Source organism: Theropithecus gelada, chromosome 5, assembly GCF_003255815.1.
Source record: "Theropithecus gelada isolate Dixy chromosome 5, Tgel_1.0, whole genome shotgun sequence".
In the NCBI taxonomy this organism is placed as follows: Eukaryota; Metazoa; Chordata; class Mammalia; order Primates; family Cercopithecidae; genus Theropithecus; species Theropithecus gelada.
The window spans coordinates 102,023,165-102,042,967 of NC_037672.1; the positions used below are offsets into that span (position 1 = coordinate 102,023,165).

The 19,803-nt window shown below is 32.8% G+C and overlaps 1 protein-coding gene across 1 annotated transcript in view; it reads right to left on the reverse strand.

The window, feature by feature from the left end:
* Positions 1–1,368: 1,368 nt before the first annotated feature.
* The window catches only part of CXXC4 (CXXC finger protein 4), a 27,766-nt gene continuing 9,331 nt past the window's right edge, over positions 1,369–19,803 (reverse strand). The window contains exon 3 of the mRNA XM_025385873.1: positions 1,369–5,446. Within this exon, the coding sequence (XP_025241658.1) occupies positions 5,402–5,446 (45 nt within the window). The 3' untranslated portion in view covers positions 1,369–5,401. The remainder of the gene's footprint in view (positions 5,447–19,803) is intronic.

The window sequence follows — 19,803 nt, forward strand, 5'->3', positions numbered from 1 at the left end:
CTTAATACCTGATTGATGAAATAGTCTATACAACAAACCCCCATGACACAAGTTTATGTAACAAACCTGCACACGTACCCTGGAACTTAAAAGTTAAAAAAGAAAAAGAAAGAAGAAAAGACAAGAGTGGAAAAAAATGGAAAACAGTTTCTGCAGAAAATACAGAAACAAAAACAACTTTCACCAATAAACACTTGAAAAAAATACATGTTTGTGCAAAGTTCATATTAAATTATTATCAGACTCAGTATCTAAATAAGTTACAGATATTCCTTGCCCCACTTGTCTTTTTGGTTTATTCAAACTCTCTTGAAATATTATTGTTTTATCATTACATACGAACATCCAAGTATTTGTATCTTTGATGATTTAAATTAAAAAATAAGTATTACCTTGAAAATCCATTTAAATCTATTTGTCATAATGTTGTTGCTTATACCAAATATGATACAGAAGCATAGTGACTTACCTGAAAATTACTGAGTATTCAGGAACCCGCATAATAAAAAGTATCTATCTTTTCTCACCATGTATATTCCAATTCTGTTGCCTTAGCCCTGATATTTTATATTTTTGACATTACACTAACAGAACACATGGTAATGTTTAATAAATGTATAAAAATGTTCTAATACAGTGTTATATTCTATAGATATGAACTCTTTCAATTGTATGAAGTTCTGTGTTTGAAACCATATTAAATATTTCCAAGATATAAAACCATGTTCTACGTATTTTTGTAGTTTATAAGGCATCAAAAAAACTGGACCTTGTACTGAGAAGCAGTGAAATAAGTGTTAAGCACATTCACTATCAACTAACCTGTGTGGATCACAATATTCCATAATAAAAAAAGTAACACAATAAAAATTTCATCTCAGAGTATTGCTGAGAGTGGCTGAAGACAGAATTCCAGTGTTTCATATTTCTTCATGTACATTAATGCTTTCAAGTAGCATCACCAAGACTGCATTCACGGTATTAAAAAAAAAAAAAAAAATGCCTGACATGTTTTCTCCCGGCACACTTATCATGCAGAAGGAAGGAGAAATGTTTGGGTGCATTCAGTTCTTCCTCTATTTACACGTTTTGAGTTTTCAACAAAAATATATTCTCTAGAAACTAGGATAAGGAATCATGTTCTTTTTTCTTTTCTTTCAGTATATGAGAAAAAAATATATAAAGAGAAACAAAAAGAAAAATCCCTGGAGTATTTTATGAAAGACTTATACAAAGCACTCATTCTACTGACATAAGGGCAAGTGTAGGATTATAAACTTTTTTATCATAAACAAAATTAAATTTTTATGATCATATGCTCATTGCTTAAAATCCCACAAATGAAAATTTATCATGGAAAAATAGAGATATTTTGAATACTAAAGTCCTTTATTCAACAACACAGAAATTTCACAAAAACAACTTTACTGGGCAAATTGAATGTGATTTTTTTTTTACTTTTTTTTTTTTTTTTTTTTACAGTTTTGTACATGCCCCATAAGTAATTTTCTTTAATAAATACACTGTTTTCCAAAACCGCTTTTTAAATAATTGCACAAGCATACATACACCTTACACAAATATCTATTAGAAAATTTAATAGATAACTGCACAGTTCAGAAGAGGAGAACACTGTGAAAGGAGTACATTTTGTGGCCCATGTTCCTGAAATATCTGTTTTGCAATTGTGAAAATGGAATCCCTCCTAATATAGTAGCTGTCTTTTATTCACTAGGAATACAGATCTCAGTGTGAAATGCCAAATTTAATAAAAAAAAATCTGAAACATTTAGCTGTTACATGAGAACCAACTGTTTGATATCACTGTGAATCTAACCATGATCAAAGACCCACTACGGCTTTTTGCTGAACATATTTGACCCTGAATACTGTGTTCATTTAATGGCTTTCCTTTTTTCATTATTTGATTACAGATACTTATCAGCTTAAAGACTTTATATGCTTTAGCATTAATTGCACGACTTACATATCAGGGTTTCTGATTGAAAGGAACAGAACATTTCTTTCTTTTAGTGATTGCTTAATATTAAGTCATAATAAGCCCACCATCCCTCGCTCCCTATAAATGTGTTTAGAAGAAGGAAATTGAGTGTTGGGAATTAAGCAACCAGGAGACATCTTTACATACTCCTACAGTGGGGGAAGACTTCCTATTTTCTCTCCCAAAGATGGAAACATTTCTACTTTGAATCTGACTCCACTTGTAGACAGACAGGCAGAGTCCATCGGAAAGCCACTTTGGTCTGAAGGCCTAGTGAGAGGTTTGCATTAATGATGTTCTTCGTGATGTTACGGTGCTGAGTGACAATTGAAAAGGAAATTGGCTCACTGCACTATGTATCAATGCCTCAAGTATTTACCATGCTCTCCCCAAATGCTGGCAGATTATGGCATCTCTCTTTCCACGCCTAGGGAGGACAAGATCCTGTGTGCGTAAACCACTCTTACAAAGTTTTTTATTCAGTTTATCTGATATATAATTATTAAGTTGTGTATAGTTGTCCACACAATCTACATTCTGAATTTTCTTGACAGTGAATATAAAGCATACAGCGAGGAATTTTTAAAAGTTACATTTCATTGGTATTTTAAAATCATGAAAAATGTAAACCTTCAAATCACTGCCTTAGGTTTATAATGATAAGCTTTACAAGTTCTCAGTACATGGACATATGAAAAAGAAAACTAGAGAAAGGCCAGAAGAGTCATCTCTTTCTTCAACATCACCAATGAGAACTTTATATGCACCCTACGTTATATAAATGGAGTTTAACCAAAAACATTAAAAAGTGGGTGGTATAAAAGAACAATGTCAAGAATAAAAAACATAAGAGAATGAATGAAACGCTAAACTTTCTCATTTAAGTAATCAACAAATTTTCTTTCATTAAAAAATGAATTGACATGTAAAACACCACAGTTTACAATATACAGATTCATTAGTTCTTTTAAAAAGCAAACAAACAAAAGAACACCAAGACATGCAATACTAGAATGTATTTTAGACTCTCAGTATACTGCTATGAGATCTTTATGTTATTGTATGCCTAATATAGCCTGACTAGAAGTTTGTTTCACTTCATTAATAACAATCATCATTTTCCAAAGAGCAAGGCAAGCTTATTCAAGTGTGAAAGTAAGTTTTCACTTACTTGTAATTAATTAGCAAATTGGTAAACAAAAAAACAGATAAAAATAAAATAAAATAATGGAAAAAGAAAAAAAAAAAAAACTCATACAGCTCTCATTGGTCCCACAGCAGAAGCTGAAATTCTAACTAGATTGAAACCCTGAAAGAAATATACATCAAGTAGAAAGCTATCTCAAAATTAATACAGTATATAGCACATTTTAGCTTGTAATCAGTTAATTCTCGTCTCTAAACATGGATGGGTGTAACACATCATGAGTTTTTCTTGAAAATGCTTGTTGACCATAACTGTGGACCATGTATTCATACTCTACGTGAGGTAAGTTACACTTGATTTTCAAATTGGCATGTGTGCATGCTTTGTCCACCCTCCCCCAGTACTTTCACCATGAAACACTCTTTCTGCTTTTTAAAAAATCTTTTCTGTCCTATCATATCCCATTCAAATCTACAACTAAATTTTTTAAAATATTCACTTACTAGTCTTACCTAATTTTTACAGCCTCTTTCATTGTACCATACCCATTCTCTTCTCAAATTATCTTTCTTCGCGTGATTTACTTTGCTAACATTTTTCAGCAAACTAATGGATGTAGTGGGTTAAATCAACTGGCTAGTGGACAAAGAACAAAAAGTTGCAGTAGGCAACTTTTATACACTACATATTTTTGCTTAACCCTGTTCTACTCCTGAAACTGAAAATAGTCTTTATAATTGAGACAAACAAAAATAAAATGAAATGTAAATATTTGTCCTGATGGGATGGTCTTAAGAACCCTGACTGTGATAAGAAAACCAACTCCTACATGAAAAGGTAGCACAGGTTCTATGAAGCATCAGATCCTTTGTGTGTAGATTGTAGGGGGAGGAGTATGTCTTGCATTTATGAAATTCCACAGACTGCAGCCCTGCCTTCTCAGGATGAAAGCGTCAAGTGACAAGAATGGAAATGGCAGCAATGGAGCATTTTACTGAGGGACTAGGGGAAGACCACTAGTCCAACTGGGTGGCTATGAGAAAAGAAAATAAAAAGAGATAAAATGCCTCACTTTTATGAATATGTTTAATTCTTTGTAAATTAAAAATATATCAAGTCCTGCCTCAAGGAAGAAGCCTTCAACATATTCAAGTGTTAAAACTACCCATTTAATATCATACATGAAATGAAAACATTGGGGTAGTTTTTATTAAGATTTTTTTCCTACAGAAAAAATAAGAAAACAATTAAGAAACAATAAAACGTATACAGCCCATGTTGGGCCGGGGAAAAAAGTCAGTTATAAATTTCCCCCTCCTAAGATATGATACTTTATTCTTTAGCCTAAAAAACACTGTTTTTTAAAAAAAAAAAATTATACAACTGATTCTGCATTTTCCAACTACTCTGAGTACTCCGCCTTACAGTGCAACCCAGGACAAGTCAACTACACTAAGTATTTGGGAGGTATACCCTTCTGTACAGCTCGTTTGTAAGCAATGCAAGTGCATAACCACTACTCTAATATAGTGCTCAAAAGATTAATTGAAACTTTCATAACATCTTCCCCTCTTATAACAATAAAACTGAAGGTAACTGGTGGATGCATCATCATCTTTTAGTCTTGTAACACTTGGCATCAAGTCTCTATGGAAAGATGCATGGCAAAATGGTGCCAGTGCTGTTGCTGCTTCTAAACCACTGGCAAAAAATAGTTAAAGCTAAAATTTATTGCTCCAGATTTAACTTGCAGAACCATACTGTTGTGTACAAACTGTTAATCTCCATAGATGCTCAGACATGATTGTCTCCTTGTGTCTAAACACACAAAATACAAGCTGCTATCTGTACAGTTTACAGTACTGAAACACATATATTTGAAAATGAAGTATAGATATGTACTTTGCAAAGATACATGATTTTACAGCAGGGGTTCACCCAAACTTATTTTTTACAGCCACTTTCAAAATAGACAACAACTTCACTACTATAGCTAAATTACATCAAAGAAAGAATCAGGGTATTGAAAGTAAACAGACTGGCCAATTCTCCAAGCTCCCACATTATTTTTATGTCTTTTTTTCTTTTCCTTTTTTTTTTTTTTTTTTTTTTTTTTTTGAAGAAACCCCTATATGTAAAGTGAAAATAATTTCTGGATATTTTCTTCAGTGGTGGACTAAGCAGTTTCTTAAAACAAGACATTAGTTTGCCCTTCATTTCCAAATGCCTTGAAAATAAGATATACTACTGCTTTAAAAGAACCATCGGAATGCTTCAGCGCTGGGAACAGGTGTTCTCTATAAAAAAAAGAGCAAGAAAACAAGTTAGGCTTTCTTTCTATGCCAATATAAAATTAGATTTTTCTCCTTTACACTTCAACAATATTTTTAGCTACCAATATACAACATAATGACTTGTATATTTCAACATTTAATAAAAAGAAGAAATGATCAATCTTATAACATGACAATAATTAGAATATTGAATTTAATGCTAACTTGCTGAATATACTGATTAAAACACATTGGTTTAAAAATATAGGAAATGTAGCCTGAAACACACATAGGAAGCAGAATAAAGGGAAAGTTCAACCTCTTAACCAATATTAGGAAGACCAGTCAGCACAGGTACTTAAAATCTTTATCTGCCTTGCAGAATGCCTACATCATTTTGAGTGGATCATCTTACTGTCACGATAACACGCACACAGAAGGCACAATCACATCATGAAAAAAGAAAGGATTCACTTTTGCTAGTTAGCTTTCTACATTAGTCATTTCTAATGATAGCTATTTATTTTGTATTTTTGTATTTCTAAAGACACAATCAGCTATGCAAATGGTCTTAAACATGAGTGAGACATGTAAGCATTCTATGCAGTTAAAATGACTATGATTAAATTACTGTGCTTCTAATCACCCTAACAAAAATGCAACCGAAAACTGAAACTGAAATTTAGGTCACTGTTTTATGTACAAAAATCACAATATATACATACATATCCAATTATGTAAAGCTGATGTTCAAAATTCAGTTAAGTAATTTATTCTGAAGATTTTCTTAAATGACAGAATAATAACAAATATCAATATTACCTGCAATACTTATCAATTATTAAATTCTAAACACATTTTATAGTCAAATGAGAACTATACTGATAAAACATATCACTGTTTCAAAGTGAGTTTCTATTTTCAACAAATTAATATATATATAAAGCAAATATATATATAAAGCTAACCAATGATATTCAATGAAGAATAACCACCCTATCGAATTGTAAACATCCTATAAATGGTTTCTCCAAAGAAGTATCAAGCTAGCACCAAAGTATAAACAATCCTCCTAACAAAAAGCTTATAGTTACTACGAGGTTTTCTTGTGAGGTAAATGGTATTTAAGTTTGAATTTTCTATGTACATTAACATCCAATAATTCCTCATGCCATATCCTTCTTTAAAATGTATTCTAATGGTATACATAAAACAATCACATGAATATACAGTGAAGATATGCAAGAAACAACAAGCTAAGAATACATTCTCCTGTAAAAGAAAGTTGATTTTATTCCTTAGACCAGCCCAACAAGCCTGTATAAATCGTAAAATGGCTGCTAAGGATAAATAAGTATATAAATTGATGTGCTGAATGTAAGTGCCAATATATTTACTAGGTAAACAAAAACACATGAACACATACATATACACACATTTCTTGTAATGCATCTTAAAACATTGTTAATAGCACTTGACTTTTGGATTTCAGAAAATAAATACAAAATTCTACTAAAAACCCTCTAATAATTGAGGTTAGCTTTTATTTACTTTCTCACACATGTTATTTGGTTGACATTGTCCTATTGTAATTATGTCATCTAGTAATAAAAGTATTGATTAGGATGTCAATTAGAAATCAATAAAATATTTTGGAAAGCAAACCTGCTTTTCACTATCTGTACTAAAATAAGTGTTAAAAAGACTGTCCTAACAACAAACACAATAAATTTCAAAATGACTGTATTAAGAACAAATCATTGACAAATTACTATCTACCTACTCCAAGTTTGCATATACGTATACAGAACAAATCTACCCGAGCAGAGTTTCCTAAAAGCAAAAACAAAAAAGTTCACTATTCCCATGGAAATTGTACTGATCTTATTAATATGTTATGCCTTACTCCTGATGGTTTCATCGGTTTTCTCCTTTCCAGCTCAGTATGCATACCTGAATCTCTATCATTTGATTTAGTTGGTAAGAAAAACCTCTTCACTACTCTCTAAAGTTAACTTTTGAATAAAGTTAATAATTATATGCTTTGATTACATTAATTTAATCATTATTAGGAAGCTATATGAAGTAACAAGAACATTCCCATTCTAATATTCATGCCTTATACACACACAAAAGCAATAAATGAAAACTTAAAAGTTTATACCAGATGCTAACTCACTGGCTGATGCCAACTAAGAATAAATTTTATATAAGTATGCACACTTATATAAATGTAGTCATTTCTAACGAGATAAGTTAGATCCAAGCATATTCATGCAATTATAGATCTATGGTTACAGATTCACATATGAAAAATAAACATGTGCATATATATTCATATATATTCACATTTATGTGTATATGTATGACACAGAGATGCCAACTTACTCTCAGATGCCAACTGGAAACAAGATTATAAATATATACTTATGTAATCTTGTATCTTGATAAACATATATGTTTACGAAGATAAACAGCAAAAATATATGGAGTACATTTTTTAAATGAGATGAAGTCCTTATGTCTTAGATATACTTTTAAATCTCTTTTCCAATTCTTGCTCCTCCTGTGCCCCTTTCAGTTATTCAATTTTATTTGCAACATTTAGAAAAAGCAAGCTCATCAAATGCCACTTAGGGTCAAAGGTCATTGTTGTGGGAAAAAGATAATCATTTCTCAATACCTGTTAGCAGTAAAAATTAATTAAACAATGCAAACATGAGAAAAGCAGAGCAAAGGTTTTCTACACTTACGTGATATTACTGTGCATCGTGATATTACTATGCATACATTGAGACCAGTATGCATCCCCAGATGTAAGAATATGGACAGTTTATTGCAGGAGAAGTGAGAAGGTAAGCAGGGAAGCCTCTTTTAAAAATTATTTCTTCCTTATGTTAAGATCCTTGAGGTCAAAAAGCCTAAAAACGATTAGTTGGGAAATCACCAAATAAAATATGTGAGAAAAATTAGGAAAACTACTGGTGCAGTAATTAGAAAATAATCAAGGCACACACCAGAAATTTGTAGTAAGGTTTCTGTAACTAACAGTTGTATTTCAGGATTTTAAGTGTCAAAACTCTTTAGGGGCCTGTAGTCTACCCAAAACAGATGTATATTTAATCTCCTGCCCACTTTTCATCAGGAACAATGGAAATGTACTTTAGGACTGATTGAGTTTGTTTCAGCCAAGCTGGGTGAAGCATGAGTTTGTTTCAGCCAAGCTGGGTGAAGCAACAATGTTTTCATAGATAAAATGTGGAGTTAAAACTATAGGTGTCTAACTAAGTTTATACTAATTTGAGGACACGTATTTTTTCATTCTGTCAACTAATGAGGTTATCCCTGTAAGAAGACTTGTTTTTAAATGGTGCAGGGGCTCAGCACACCAATGTGGGAGATTAAATACCCTGACCAGCTAGCTACCTTTGGATTATATAAATTCAAAGTCCCAGCTAGGGATTCACACTCTTGATGAGATTACAGTGACTTTCTGGATCTCAGTGTTGCTTGCAGGGGATCTTTATCCTGAGTGACAGGAAAGCCAGATTCCCCTGAAGAGAAGGGGGTGGGGAGGTAAAGAATAGAATTGAGTTGATCAGCATTGTTTAAGGCAGCCTTCACTGTTCATGCAGGTGCAAACACTGACACACAGCCATCTTGCTCCCAGGAGGCCTGTGGAGAAACCTGCAGCCCCAGCTCTCTTTCCGGTACTGCTGTAAAGCACAGTGTTCCACAGAACTCATCCCTACACAGGCCAGGTACAACACTACCCTCAAGTCTAAAGGAGTCTTCGGTTTCTCCCTAAATTACATGAAAAATAAGGGAATTTCCTTGAATAAAAGAATGATAAAATCCAAGTCCAAGTACATTTTATATTTACTTTTAAAAATAAATTTAAAAATTAATAATGTCCCTGGAAGATATATATTTCAGTTTGATTTTCATTAAATCAGCAGTGAAGAAATAATTAAACAACCTAAAATAATAAAGAATACGAAAGGCTTTCACCTTAAGGATTTTAGCATGTTTCTCTTTTCATACCTGTGAAGAAGTCACATGGAAAGTGGTATCATCAGGTGAAGAATGCATCTACATATTCTTGTCATAAGTATGTCAAGTCTAATAAAACATCAGCTCCTAAAAGCTGAAAATGGGGTATCTCTAACTCTGTACATATGAGGATATGTGGATTGGCCATTCATATCTAGGTACAGTGTGTAAAATGTAGCAATATTTACAAAATTGCACTTAAAACTTATAACAATATTAGACCTGAGATTTCAAAAAGGAAATTAATGATAACTTTTGATGCTGAAATTCACCTTACATACAATTTTAAATTGAGATCATGATTATGACCCTAGAAATGTCTAGAACTAGAGTTAAACCTATCTTTCCAATATTTATTCATATACTTTCAAATCAAAAATTTCAGTGACTCACCTAGGCCTTCAAAATTCTACTGTGGAACAAGACGGCTCTCATGATTTCCAACTGGAGGTCACTATTTGGGGATACCATTATTTCTATACTAATCAAAAATAATTTCCTGTTTTCCCATTTCTTATTAAAGAAACAAAAGTCATGAAATCATTTTATGATTCCCATATAATCGTGAAGCATGCTTTTATCCCAACCAAACTTAGGGTTATTTTAGGCTGTAGTTAGCCAACACCACCTATTGTATAACCTTTTGAAATATTGTTTTCACTATGAGGAGGCCCACTATAAGTTTCTTTTTTTTTTTTTTTTTTTTTTTTTTTTTTTTTTTTTTTTTTTGAGACGGAGTCTCGCTGTGTCTCCCAGGCTGGAGTGCAGTGGCGTGATCTCGGCTCACTGCAAGCTCCGCCCCCCGGGTTCACGCCATTCTCCCGCCTCAGCCTCCCAAGTAGCTGAGACTACAGGCGCCCGCCACCACGCCCGGCTAGTTTTTTGTATTTTTAGTAGAGACGGGGTTTCACCATGTTAGCCAGGATAGTCTCGATCTCCTGACCTCGTGATCCACCCGCCTCGGCCTCCCAAAGTGCTGGGATTACAGGCTTGAGCCACCGCGCCCGGCCTGAGGAGGCCCACTATAAGTTTCTTAGACTTCTGGGCATCTGAGGCCTTGCTACTGGAAACCTTCACTGTATTCAAGTCTATCATTTCACACTAGAATGCAAAGACCTTAATGAATCACTGAAATTCTGCAGTAGAAAGTATGCAAATAAATATGACAAAACATAATAATGGACCCCATTGTTTGCCTTTAGTTATTCAATTATATAGATTTCATTTGTGGCTATATATAAAACTTTCAAACTTCAGAAATTTCTGGATGAACAAATGCAAGAAGGTTCCTTATGGTGAAAAAAACTACCTTTTTTTCTGATTTGATTCATGAAGAATGCTAAAACATTGTTATACAGGTTCTTGATTATGTTACTGACAAAATTTCAAAATCTACTTGGAGAAATGGAAAGTTGTATTACATATACAGTATTGTGAATATGAACAACCAGACTGACACACGTTAATGCATAGTAATATGAATCTTTGAATAATTAATAATTATGATATAAAATAATGCCAAGCAAAGGTGAACACCTCCCCAACAAGTTTTTAGCAGAAAGATGTTTCTATATTCCATTTGTAAGTGATAAATTTTAGGAATCATAGTCTAGTAACTAAAATAGAGTTATTAGAAAACACTGGTAAAGTATAGGCTAATAATATAAGAGAACCATTAATGATAATCACACCGTCCAATAATTTATTGCTATTATAAACAAGATAAGATTTTATTAATAATATCTAAATTTAATATTTGGAGTAATGTAAGTATATACTGTTTCCATTTTTTAAATTATACCTCACTTTTTTCTTCTGTGTTGTAATAAATCCATATTATGTATTTAATGTATAGCAGATTAATTTTTCCCATAATCCAGATTCATTTATTACATAACTGTATGTCTTTGGTATAATCACACCTTATTTTGGTCATTACCCAAATATAAACTAAAAACAACTTTCAACATCATCCACTAACTGGAATATTAGACCCCTATTTAAAAAGGGGGAAGTACCAAATAACTAGATAATTTTTATGACATAACTTTTGGAGGCTTTAAATATTATTATAGGAAACATTCCATATTTTGGTTTCCAAATTGCCATTTGTGACCAAGATTTCTCCAATTAATGATGGAGAACTAGAGATGGCCTTTTCATTGATAATTGATTCTCCCTTGGCTGTTACTCCTGTTGCTCTCTTTGCCTTGCACTCCTACACTGCAACCACCACAGTCACCATCACCACTGTGACAACATGATTTTAGACTGTGACAGTGTGACTTTAGGAGGTAAACCTAGCTAACTTTTGCAAATGGAAAGAGGACTTTACATATTATGTTGTAAAGGCACTAAGTCAAGTCCATATGGTGATAAAGCTTGTCATGAAAACAGATGTCTAAAGGAGAATGTGTGTACAGGGTGGGAGTGGGTTGGTGGGAGGTAAAATGATAGACAGATTAACACCACGATTCACACTGGTCCAGAAGTGACCAAAAAATATACCCAATTTTGGCCATAGATCTAACGTAACTAGTTAAGCAAGTCTCTTGATAATACTATGTGTGTATAATTCTATTTCAGTTAAATTTGGTAAAAATACTTCAAACCACATCATTCTAACAAATAAGTAAATTTAGTGTATTATAAATGGGTACTTTAGTGGTTAAAATGTTCTCACCCATATAAAAATAAAACATAGCATGGTGGTACCATGGTAAACAGAAAGAGGAAAATCTTTCAATAATTCACAAATTTAAAAGGTATTTATCAAAACAATTTTATATATTTAACCTTATGTGTAAGAGAGAATGTGAAAGAAAATTAGAAGTAAAATTAAGATTTATAAAGTAAAAATTAGGTTAATAAAATCAATACTACATCTTCAAGAATGGTTGAAAATATTTATATATATTCCTATGTTCATATTTCATTTGCATGTATACATATGAATAAATATATGTGGTTATAGACTCTAAATAAATATGTGTGCATATATATGAATATATATGTGTGTATAAAAGTTCAACAATTCAACTTCTTCTCAAGTAATTCCTGTTGAATGCAGCAATATAGCATTAGGTGAGTTCACTGTGAATTAGCCATTGAAAAACAATGAGTAGTCTTTTCCAGACCAAGTGGTTGGACACTTTTGAAGATCTGGTTAATTTTAAAGCAGTCAGTGTAAATATTGATATAAAATACTAGAAAATGAGAAATCACTTTATCTTCGGAGGCAATGTTTAACCTGACTATCAAAGCTATGATTTGGACACCCTCTAATTTATATGAAAATAAAGTAGTTACACTTAACCTCCATAAGCAAATCAATATGGTGTATCTCTTTTATTATTACAGTTCTGAGATCTGAGAAATATTTATTTCTTAATTACATAAAAGCGAAAATAAGTTTAATAGAAATTTTCCTGCTAGGCTAAGTCAAGTAGCATTTTGGATGTAGTCACTGAACTTCATGTGGCTCAGAATCTGTTATGAACCATACAACCACTGGGACAGACTCCACCTAAAATTCACAGCATGTTTTACGTTTATGAACTACTGAAAGGAATTTAGAAAACATTAATTCTAAATATTTCTGTCAACTAGATGCTATCACCAAAATAATTTACTTTGATTAAAACTATAGTTCTAAGAATAACATGTAGCTTTTGTTGTCCCTCCCTCCCTCCTTTTCTCCTTCCTTCCTTCCTTCCTTCCTTCCTTCCTTCCTTCCTTCGCTCCCACCTTCCCTCCCTCCCTTTATTCCTTCCTTTCAATTGCCATCATATGGAATGCTCAAATTCACAATCACTCTGACTTTGACTTTCGGTCTTTTCTCTTAATTATCTTTTAAAATAATAAAATTGAAAAATATACGGTCAATAATAATTTAATTTTTATCAAGTCTTTACATGTTTCTTAACTGTTTAGAAATATACTTTGGTTCATCTATCTCATCAAGAAGATAAATACTATTAAGCATTTTCCACTACCATAACATCATGGTAGGCATTTGCTCTTATGCTGGAACAAATTCTCAAGTATTTAGATTCTAATTTCTCCTCAGGAAGTTTTCATGAACTACCTCTTTTTCTGTAAGTATCATGTGCTCCATCCAGAGTATATAAATCTATGTAGAACATAGCCACATTCAGATAGTCAAATAACTAACAAAGGAAATTAATACGTTTAATTTTTCACCATAGGATTTATAAGATGTAGTGATTGATATCATTCACATCATCATTCTTCGGTAGCCTTTTTTATATACCCGATTCTGTATTTTCTTAGAAATTCTCCTTATGATTACTTAAAAAGTACACTGATATTTTGTACTATCAGTTTATTATAGGAGTTGGATAGCCTCGAGCTCCCTAAACACTGTCATTAGTTTCGAGCGCTCATTTTCCCATCTTGGCCTTTCTATGTTTCTAATTGCAGATTGCAGACTTGAAAATTACTTTTAAAAATATTTTTTAAAAAATCCTGAAAACATACTAGTTTTCCTGAAACTAGATTTTCCATCATGGTAAATGAAAAAACAAAAACAAAAACAAACAAACAAACAAAACAAAACAAAAAAACAATGCTTAGTGGTTCTAGTGGATCTAAACCCAGACCCATGACACCTTTCCATAAATTCTGAGACATTAACTATTGCTTCTCATTTCTTATTTAAACCAGACTCAAGATGACCTTAAGTATGCCATTTCTTTTTGCCAATATGCCCCTTTCTGATTTCCCTTAAAGAGTAGCAATCCTGTAACCTTCCTGTATTTCCTTCCTCTCTTCCTTGCTTTTATCTTCCCTCTATCCCTCCCTCCCTCCCTCCCTCCCTTCCTTCCTTCCTTCCCTTCTTTCTCTCTTCCAATATAATCTTTTCTCTTATTCAGGTAAAACAAAGTTTTCCAGCACTCTGTAAAATATGCCTTGAAATAAAACAGAAAATATAATACTACAGAATCACATGAGGTAGCAAGGCAGAGATCATATTAGTCTGTGTTACTTATCTAGATGTGGAGAACTAAACCAAGGATGAGTCAAGGAATTCTAAAGCTTTTAAATAGGTGTGAGATTGCTTACAGAATTTTCTAAAATTTCAATGTTAGTTTAAATGTGGCCATTTGTCCATTTCTTGGACTGAAAATTTAAAATACAAATAGGGAGGCCGGGTGTGGTGGCTCATGCCTATAATCCCAGCACTGTGGGAGGCTGGGGTGGGTGGATTGCATGAGGTCAGGAGTTCAAGACCAGCCTGACCAACATGGTGAAACCCCATCTCTACTAAAAAAATACAAAAATTAGCCAGGCATCATGGTGCACGCCTGTAATCCCAGCTGCTCAGGAGGCTGAGGCATGAGAATAGCTAGAACCCAGGAAGTAGAAGTTGCAGTGAGCTGAGATCATGCCACTGCACTCCAGACTGGGCAACAGACCAAGACCCTGTCTCAAGGAAAAAAAATATATATACACATATATATAGTTCCATATATATATACACACATATATGGACTAAGGACTAAGACCTAGAGCTAGAGAATTACATGTGTATTGTAAACAGAGCAGGAATAAAGAACATTTAAGGTTCTTTAAGCCAGGATGTGTGTATGTGTGTATATATGCATGTACATATATATTGGTATACACATATGTATGTATACATGGAACTTAAGTCTTGGAAGATAACAGTTCCACCTAAACATTTGTTAAATTGAATTGAATTTATCAAGGGTTTACTATGTGCTAATTAATACCATATATTCATGAATAGGCAGCATAGGTATAGACCTGCCTGGAATAAGTAAAAGTACACTATTTGTAGAAACATTTCAATTTTACTCTGTATCTTGTTAACATCGTTCAAATATAATTTCTTTCCTTCTACAGACTTGTTCAATAGTGATGCTGCTGTTGCTAGATTAGTGTTTTTCAAACTTGACTGCAACCAAAAGTTATAAATACATTTTACACAGCAACTCAGCACATAGACACACATACATTTCTTTAAGTGTACATAACTGAAACAGAAGTTGAACAGTACTTGCTATTACTACATGTGATAAGCTCATACATTTTCTGCTCCATTCTATTCTAATCTACTTTCTAAAAAATCATGATGGTAAGTTAAAACATTGGTTTCATGGACCACCAACATACTGTCACCAGCAGTTTGATAAACATACCTCCATACTATAGAAAAATGAATTCATGTGAAAAGAATCACATGAGGAAAATCTAAAACCACTCCACTTCATGATGAATTTAACTCTACATATAGCAGCATTACAAAGAAGAGCTAATGTATTTTTCCTATGATGGAAACAAGCCAATATTCTCTCTCTTGTTTTTCATGGACTAAAGGTAGAGCATACAAAATATTTCATGTTTAATGGAAGACTCCACAACTTTTCACTTCTTATACATCTACATATGACTGTTAATTTTATCCTTTTTTTCTTATCTTCACTCCATTAAGATAATCACTTCTCTATTTTATCCTAGTTTTTTAAAAAAAGCATTGCCAATAGAGAAGTTATTCCCAAGCATAGTTATTTTTCTACCCCGATTCACCCACACTAGTTCTTGCCATTTCCAAATGATTAAATTCATATGGTCTTCTATTCACTTAAAAATGTATTTAATCTTGTCTCATTCTCTAAATTTTGGAGAAAATATATCTTCTCTGGCATTTGCCAGATTTGCTGAAATAGAAATGTCCATAATTTTTCCTAATCTACAAACATATATCCCTTTCTTTCCTCATCCTTCTTGATCCCTATCATTATAGTATTACCAATAATCCAGTTGTGGTTTGGTGTGGGTTTTTTGACTTTTGTCTTTTAGTCTTTGGGCAAGAAACAGCACTTTCAGCACCGTCTTTCCCATAGTCTGACACTTTACTTTCTCAAGAACGTTTTCTAAAATATGAATTTTAATGCAGAAGAGACACAAATGGGATACCATTTTCCACCCATCTTGGAAGTATTCTCTTTTAGTTACACTTTGGAATTATTCTACCAAATGTTTCAAATGCATAAGTAAAAATAATAACATCAGCTATAACACAATCTGTTTTTCCTTATCTCTAACTCATCTGCCACTCCACTCAAGCCTCAGCTGACTCTCATACCAAAAGTATTGGGTCGTCATTAAAAAAATACATCTTTTAAAAAAATATTTTCTATCATCTGAAAAAACTCTTATAACAGCTGAAGCAAAGCATAAATCCATAATTCCATCTTGTCAAAGTTCTTTCTATACACTGCATTGGATTCTGGCTTAAATATTCCTTTCTCCTTTGTTTCTCATCTTTCTTGGTCAGCATTACAAATCTTTTAGGGCTTATCACTATTTTTCCCCAGAAAAACACCAGCTATTCCTATTAATGCTTAGTAACTGTCCTCATTTTTAAAAATATTCTGTTTTTAGCCAAAAACAAACAGAAAAACTTCATATAGCTACTTTACTTTTTATGTAAAATGATTATCTACCTGTTTTATTTCCTATGTATACTTATATGTATATATTTTCCAATTTTCCAAATTTGTTAAATATGTTCACTTTCCAATATTTGTTACACAAGTTTTCCAACTGGAATTCATTTCTTTCTTACAAAAATTCTCTTGACTTCACAAATTCACATTTAGAATATCTCTGTGTCTTGGAAATATAATAGTCAAATAAAAGCATTGGGTTAGTAATGTGAAACATACACACACATCTATTGAAATATATAAAAATGGCCGGGCGCGGTGGCTCAAGCCTGTAATCCCAGCACTTTGGGAGGCCGAGGCGGGTGGATCATGAGGTCAGAAGATCGAGACTATCCTGGCTAACATGGTGAAACCCCGTCTCTACTAAAAATACAAAAAACTAGCCGGGCGTGGTGGCGGGCGCCTGTAGTCTCAGCTACTTGGGAGGCTGAGGCGGGAGAATGGCGTGAACCCGGGAGGCTGAGCTTGCAGTGAGCCGAGATCACGCCACTGCACTCCAGCCTGGGAGCACAGCGAGACTCCGTCTCAAAAAAAAAAAAAAAAAAAAAAAAAAAAGAAATATATAAAAATTAATAGTGGTGATATGTCTGTGGTAAGGAAGGAGAAAGAGCACTAAATAATTGAAATTGGCTCACCACATTGACTGACTTCGCTGGATAATATGCTCAGTTTCCTAAGACATTTGACAATGCAAGTACAGGAACAAGGAAAACATGTTCAATTAGATTTATCTCTTTCCAAGTAAACTCAAGCCATATCTTTGCCAACTGCGTGATTAAAACAAATATTCAAAAACCACACACCACTAATGGACATCTGGACTTTAATGTCTGAAAACTATAAGTAACCTGTTGGTTTGTTATCTATAAATACGGTTGCCTTATTCTCCATTTTTATTGATGGTTTTAAAACTGGACTGAGAAATTATATAGCATCTTTTAGTTTGCCAACAGTATTAAACTACATACCATATTAAAACGTTATAAGGTAGGTTGATATTACTTTCATCTTATTGATGAGGAAATAAAGTTCAGAGAAGTTATGCTGATGTACCTAACATTGTTCAACTGTTAAGTTACTTGATACTAGTGGCTCTTTTTACAATTTTGTATCTATCTGGTCACATGGAGCACATAAAATTTTAAATAAAAAGAAATTAAAATCTAGGAGCTTAGTCATCTATTTCCTGAATATAATTTATGTCGTTTATTATAAACCAAAGAAATACATCTTGAATATGAGGTCTTTGAAAAAGTAATTGCTTGCTTTGCCACAGTCTCTTTAGTAAAAAATGTAGTGGGAAATAAATGGGTTAAAGATTAAGAAAGAGGAAGCCAAAAAATTCAGCAGGCTTGATTTCATACCTAGCTATGGATTCTCATGTTCTTAAAATAAATTAAGAGAAAGCCCAGAAGTTTCACAGAGGAAAAAATATTTCTCATAACGTTTTACAGTAGAAGTTAACAAGCCTGCTGGGACCCTTTTAGCCCCTGCAGAGCTAAGTCTTCAACATTATTAAATGGCTGTCGCATCTGAAGTATGGTACAACATAACTCAATAAACAACAGAAAACGTAAGATGCTGAATGGAGGGAGGCTTTTTGATTACCCCAAAGAATAATTCAATTTCAGGACAGGTGTTTGCATGTGATGGAACAAGATATGACTCAAGGATAAAATCACTCTTACGCCCCTCCCCCAATATTTTGAAAATCCTAAGACTAATAGCAAAATGCTAGATTTAAAAGTATGTTAAAAATGGGCAGAAACACTGAAGCACAAATGAAGGAACAAAATTACACATGCACAAAATTCTCAAAATTTACATGGATTACAAAAAATATATACTTTCTTGAAAACAATTTTTTATAAAAGATTATGCTTCCTAGAACACCCTGCTGCCCCACCTAAGGTCATCTGACATGTTAATCAGTGACTAAAAGTCACATTACTAATAAAATTTAGATTTTATTTTCAGTTCATTTTTGCTTTTTTACAAACTAATCTGGGAATAAAGAGAAACTATAAAAGAATTAGTCCTTTCTCCAATTTGTATATTTACATGGCCCTTCAAATAAATCTTGAATTTAACTCATGACTTTAACTAGATATTTCTATATGACAAATGCAAGCATTTATTTTTGGTATTTTGCATAATGCGAGTAAAAATAAATTTGAGAAATTAAAGCATATCCACTCATATTGAACAGTAGGACATTAGGTCAAGCTTTTTCAGAGCAAATTAAAGTGAAATGTTTCCTGCATATTCAGACAATCTGTCCAATTGAGGTTGAGCAGTAAATTCTAAGAGCACCAACAACTTTAGACAACTTTCTGAAAAGCACACTTTCAACCTACGCCTGAGAAACACTCAAATAGTATAATGATTTACTTTGTATCCAGAAAGATACTTTGTATCCAGAATATTCCAACAATGTTTCCACCCCACCATGGATCTTCAGTCTAGAACCTGTTAAACAATGTTCCAACTGGAGCAAACATGGATCAAATGCCTGTTCTTTTTGCATGCCTTTCAATTTTCAATCTCACAGGCTATTTTATTAAATTGTTCTGTATTTATCAATCTATAAGTCTGACTATGCAAAACTTAACTATTAATTCAGAAAAGTAGATGACTGAGACTAAACAAAATATAGAGAAATACTTCAGCAATCTATTATTTAAGAATTTGAAAAGCCAGACAACTTGTATTTCTTTCATCACTGGAAACACTTTTCATTCTTAAAATATCCAAATATTTTTCTCGGATTAAATGGAAACCTAAAGTTTTTTTTTTTTTTTTTTTTTTTTTTTTTTTTTTTTTTTTTTTTTT